Raw genomic sequence first — 6,000 nt, forward strand, 5'->3', positions numbered from 1 at the left:
TGGTTAGCGTGAACCGGCATAAGTTGGCTGTGCCCAGCTGAGAATCTGGCTCCACATTTCATCACATCACAGCCCAGACCTTCAGAGGGATCCGTGGCAGCTTAGGCTCTGAGGAGCCGATCTCAACTCGACCCCCAAACATCCCCAAGCCCTCCTGGCTTGAGCAGCCTCCTGTCACTGTCTCGCACTAAGCAGCTATTGAAAGGCCATATGTTCCCAGGACCTCAGTGTAAGTGCTCACAATTCCTGAAGGGAAACAAAGGCACTTACCTTGCATGATACAGGCTACACCACTGTGATCTATCTGACCAGGTAATTGCCAAATACGTAGCACAGCAAATTAAAGTTTCAGAGTTGCACAAAGCTCAGCTGCAGGTTTTCTCACCAGCTTGTCCTTTGGCTCCTCTTCCTTCCTTCCTTCCTTCCTTCCTTCCTTCCTTTTATGGCTTATGTTTTTCTTTCCAACAGGAGACTGGCCAAGTCCACCTTGCTGCTGATCCCTCTCTTTGGCATTCACTACATCATGTTTGCTTTCTTCCCTGACAATTTCAAAGCAGAAGTTAAGCTTGTCTTTGAGCTCGTGGTTGGGTCATTCCAGGTAAGCCGTCCTTTGCTGCCCCCAGGTAGTCACCAGGTCTATCAGCATGGAGAAATGTAACAAGGATGACAAGGGGAATAAGCAAACGTGTGAGCTGGGTTTTTCCTGGACATACCCAATAGTGCTCTTATACCTCTGGGGAAAAAGCTATTCACTCCAGTGTGGCAGGGATGGGAGATTATTTTATATTTTGCCTCCTGGAATTCCAGTGTGGAGATTCTCTCTCCTCCTTTTAGGCACCTAAAAAGAAAATATACCTCTATAAGCTAGTCCCAATATGGTTTTTTTATACTTAAGAGAGAAAACCAGCACCTCAGTTCAGTTGATCTATCATTTACATTGTAAGATGAGATAAATCACCTTCAGGCAGAGTGTCTTTCTGGCCACTAAAGGGAGCCTGGAGCATCTTCGACCAGTTGACTTGCACCCGCTATCTCTTCTGTTTATTATAAGGCAAGTCCTGCCTTTAGATCCTGTCCAAGCAGGATTCCAGTTCATTGGTGTAGGAGGCAGATTTACTCTAAGGGTGGAAAATGGTGTCGTCCTCTGCATTAATCTTGAGGGAGCCATGACGAAGTCTGCTTTTTAGACCCTCCCACACACTTCACTTCAGTCAGTTCCAGTGCTGGGTTATCAACCTTGGCCCTGGTGTTGCATGAAAAGAAGCACTTATTTATGCATTTCGTACCACTGCATCCATCCATTAGTTAGCTCTAGAAGCTTAGTGTTCTCACAGTTTGCAGGCAGGAGCTGTGCATTACCGTGTACCCATGCAACGTCAGTTGTATACTTTGTTCAGTGGTGAATGAGTTAACGTCCATGTTTACATCATTGTCACTTTGCATCTGACATCACTCTTTTGAGAGATAAGTGGACCTACTCAGAGCTGTTGTTTCAAGCAGACCTCTCTGAAATGCCTTACACTCACTTCTTGTCTTTAGTGTTCACAACTGTAAGGGCTGGAGACAAGTTTTATTTTATTCTTTCAGTGAAACTGGGATTCTGGAAAATGAGATGTCACCGTAGGTGAGATATGAAAGGAACAGTTTAAGTCCTACACTGCGCCAAAGGTTATTCTGGCCTTGATGGTGCTCTGTTTAGCAGGGTTAGATCTCTCCATGCCAACAGCATACAGGAAAGCTGGGTCTAGGATCCCATCCGGTTGCCTTTCATGTCCCAGTCTGAATGACCACGTACCCCACTTAGACCTGAGCCGACTGTGGATGGCTTTAAACACCACTCTGGAGCAAACTTTGAACTCGCGCCCATGCATCTGCTGTAATATACCTTAACCTGCTCCTTTTATAGGGAAAATACAGTCAAGGGACCTCTGAAGGGCATCTCAGCAGGTCCCTGGCCACATGCCCTTTGCCCAGGGCTGCGGTTGGGTCTGGGTTGTGATATCAGGGGATGTAACCTGTGAGTTGCTAAGAGCCTGTTCTTTCCCCCAGGGATTTGTGGTGGCTGTCCTGTACTGTTTCCTCAATGGGGAGGTAAGATCAACAAGGCTGCGGGGTTCACGTTTGCAACTAAGGCAGAGGGAATGCTCCTGCCGGGAGGACTGGGGAGCGTCCCGTTCCTGAGATTACCACACAGGGGGAAAGCTTGCAAGTGAAATAACTCACTCCAGAAAAACAGCTCAACCGTTTGCCTGACAGTTTCCAACTCATTTAATAAACATAGTAGGGCTTGCTTGCACACTTAAGTATTGGTACTGCTGAGTCCTTCCTTTATTCATGAGGTAGACAAGATCAGCAGAATTCCCATAACCTTGCATAAACCCTCATCAGAAGGGAGCACCTTCAGCAAGGAAGGATAAAACCCATCCTCTAAGCCCTACCCATGCTCAGTGTCTCTGAATGCTCCACCTCATCCTTTTAAAACCTAAAGAATTTTGCCTGTAACGTTAAGGCCCAGAATCAGGCCCATTGCCAAGATGGAGGCTTGTTAGTGCAGTGATACATTTTTCTACCATGCCCAGCAGAAATTCAGTAGAGACTCATTAAACCAACATCACAGAGGCACTGAGTAGGTGTGAGCAGCTAACAGCGTTGAGCCGCTGTCAGCTGGAGCGCAGTCAGCTCAGTAAACTGAGCGCAGACAAGAAAGGAGCAGCTGTGATCTGGGTTTTTTGTTCCAGCTTCCTGGGGAGAGGAAGAGTGTCCAGAATCACAATTTGCTCTCTTACTGCTCTGCTGCTGCTTTCAGCCACGCCGAGGCTGTGTGTACATCACACAGTGGAACAGAGGGCACATAATGTCCTGCTTCCAGCAGAGACCTTTGTCAGTGGGCTTGCAGGGAGCAGGGCAGTACCATGCAACCTTACCCATGGTCCAAAACTCAAACAGGCCTTGACATGACTCGTTAGCCACAGACCAGTGCCACATGAGCTTGCTTCCAGCTCACGGGCATTGATTTTGCCTTTCCCACGTTTCCAGTCCTGGGGTTAGCATCAGTCTACTCTTCCTGTGCTTGCTGAACCCAGAGACCCTCAAACACAGCTGCTGTATGTAATTCATACTATTATTTAAAACTTTGCACTGGAAGCCTACGTGAGGGGACAGGAACTGTGGCCAAATGTGTTCAGGAGTTGAATCTGGACAGTGTAAACCAGCTGATGTATGTGAACCCCCTGAGCAGGAACAAGGAGCCTCTATCAAAAAAAGCACATCTGTACCGATGGCTTTACAAACAACATATAGTTAAATCATTTGTACTTGGATGAAAATAGGGCAGTGAAAAAAAGCATAAAAGAGGTTGCCATTGAAGTTTAGTAGTCTAGCACCTTCGTTGTATCAGATGAGCAATTCACTGTGCTTTCCTTTCTGCAGAAGCTGATGGACTTCTGCTCTGGTAATTTACTGGCTGGAGTGTCACGACTCTTCTACGTGGCTCAAAGTTCTTTCCAGATTATGTCAGTTTAATGACCTTTATGAAATAATTCCTTAAAATATAAGGTGAATCTCAGAGTCCCATTCAACTGCTTCTTCCTGCTCCGGGAAAGCACCCTTGATTGCTCAGGGAATTGCATTCAGACAGTCACCCTGGCCACCTTAACAGCCAAAGCCAAGCAGCAGCAGTTTGACCCCTTAGTAAGTGGGTCCCCATTGCTGCTCATACAGTCGAGTTAGAGCAACAGAAAACATTCCCCTCTGCTAACTGTCTTGTCTTTCCACGGCTTAGGTCCAAGCTGAGCTCAAGCGAAAGTGGCGGAGGTGGCATCTGGAACAGTTCCTGGGCTCAGATATGAAGTATCACCACCCTTCCTTGGGCAGCAACGGCACCAACTTCAGCACCCAGATCTCCATGCTGACCAAGTGCTCACCAAAGACACGCCGGTGCTCTGGCTTTCAGGCCGAATTCTCTCTGGTGTGATGGGGAGAGACTCTCTGAGCACCGAGCAACCGAGAGAGAAACAGAGAGAGGGAGAAGGATCCCCGGGAATCAGTGATATGATAACAAACCCTTGTGAAATGAAATGCTCCTCATGAGCCAACAGAGGACACAAAACTGGAAAAGCCACTGGCATCCAGAACAAGATCAGACAAGCCAAGAAACAGAGAAATACTTTTCTTCTCCCTCTTTTCAGACCTCTCACTCTAAGTTTATGCCCTCAGGGGTTGATAACTATGAGTAAAGACCTTAGTCACTTGAGGAGAGCCTGGAAGGTCATGTTGTGTCGTAAATAATGAAGTAAGGAGGGCAAAGGGAGCCCGAGTCCTTGGTGGCTTTACCAGAACTGGCGGCTCTGAAACAGATAAATTGCACTTTTTTTTAAATGAGCCAGTCACAGAGAGAGGGAAGCAAGAAGTGGAAAAAATGCCAAATGTATGAATGTGCCAAAAATCCAGTTGATAAGGGGTAGTGATAAGGCACTGAAGATAGAGTCAGGGACAGCAGGGAGAAGGAACAGAAAAAACAAGCAGGAAGGGGAGAGGCCAGCACACGGCCCCCGTCCCTGCGTTTTACATTTGCGAAGAAGAAGCTACAGCACCAGGAAGACCCCTCAGAGGATATCCCAACATTGGAGTGTCTTCTGCTAATTGCCTGCCGTCCATCCCATCCTTGTTAGCAAAAGCTTTCCAAACGCCTTGGGTGTTCCTACTGAAAAGCAGCTTGCTGAGAAGGAACAATGTGAATGCCCTTCTCTGCGCTATGTTCATGACATCGAAGTTTGTTTGGTTGGTTTCAATGAACAGGAAACTCAGTTTGCATGTATAAAATCCAGGTACAGATGGCTAAAAGCAGAGCACGGCTGTGTTTTTCATTTTGTTTAAGTTCGCCTATAGATCTTGGTGCATTACCGCACCCAGGATCATTAGGGATCAGGGGAAAACAATTGGTCTGCAATTTGTTTGCACTTGCTTAACACACACTGCCAGGAACGGGAGATATAGAACCCTGTAATCCTTAATTGAATCAGACCCACCGTAAGGAGCCACTCTCCAGATGAAAAAATTAGCTTCACAGCAGCAAGCAAAATTGCTTTCATCAAAACAAGGTTGGCTCAGCACGTAACTGGCACTCCAGGAGTCAGGAAGGAGTGAAGGAACTATTAAATTGATTTCTGCTTCAGCTTTTTCAGGGAGCTTTCATCCTGTGATGAAGGCACTGTTAGATCTTTAAAACATGCATGTGCATCTTGCCTCTTTTCTAAAGGCCTATTAGTTTCCATATTGGGGCAATCCCTATTTGAAGAATGTACACAGATGCTGTTAAGACCAAGGGAATCTTTCTTTTTCTTTTCTTCTCTTGGCAGAGGGGAGAAGGAGTGGGGTGAAGCTCAATTCTGCTCACAAGAGCCAGGCTGACAGCTGGGGAGATCAAAGTCGCCTGTTAGCAGCACTCCATGGGCAACTCACACTTAGAGACCCTGCCTTTGACTCAATCCCAAACCCAGGCAGAAGATAGACAATGCTAGGATGCTCATGATTGTTTTTATATGTGTGTCCTGCCCAACTGGTTTGAATGGGGTTACACCAGTTTTTCACCAAAAAGTGTGAAATCATTGCCCAGCCCAGGTATACACTTAACAATAGGGCTGCTGTCATCCTATTATAACATATAGGAGCCCTGTCAGCATGACAAAATCTGGATCATCAAAGTAACGTGTGTACATGGAAGGGAAGCTAGACTCCTCTTTCAGGGTTCAGAGGTCTCAATTTGTGCACCACGTACTTCCAGCACCAAGACGTCTTCTTTCCAAATGAAGGGTAGCTCACTGAAGGGAAATATCTTTAATTTGGTGGGTTTGGGTTTTGTTCTTTGGGTTTTTTTGTCTGTTTGTTTGTTTTAAGCATCTGTGTGTCTACCAACAAACCGCACAGTAGCCATGGCTACCCAGACTGCAGCTGCAAAACCTAGGAGGATAGGTAGGCAATCACGCAGGTGGTCATGCTGAG

General features: G+C 46.6%; 1 protein-coding gene across 1 annotated transcript in view; it reads left to right on the plus strand.

Moving 5' to 3' along the window:
* LOC106498925 (vasoactive intestinal polypeptide receptor) overlaps positions 1 to 5,125 on the plus strand; it is a 122,872-nt gene extending 117,747 nt beyond the window's left edge. Inside the window, exons 11-13 of the mRNA XM_067292003.1 lie at positions 469 to 598; positions 2,050 to 2,091; positions 3,782 to 5,125. Of these exons, the coding sequence (XP_067148104.1) occupies positions 469 to 598; positions 2,050 to 2,091; positions 3,782 to 3,973 (364 nt within the window). The 3' untranslated portion in view covers positions 3,974 to 5,125. The remainder of the gene's footprint in view (positions 1 to 468; positions 599 to 2,049; positions 2,092 to 3,781) is intronic.
* The last annotated feature ends 875 nt before the right edge of the window (positions 5,126 to 6,000 follow it).

This window comes from Apteryx mantelli, chromosome 2, assembly GCF_036417845.1.
Source record: "Apteryx mantelli isolate bAptMan1 chromosome 2, bAptMan1.hap1, whole genome shotgun sequence".
Lineage (NCBI taxonomy): Eukaryota > Metazoa > Chordata > Aves > Apterygiformes > Apterygidae > Apteryx > Apteryx mantelli.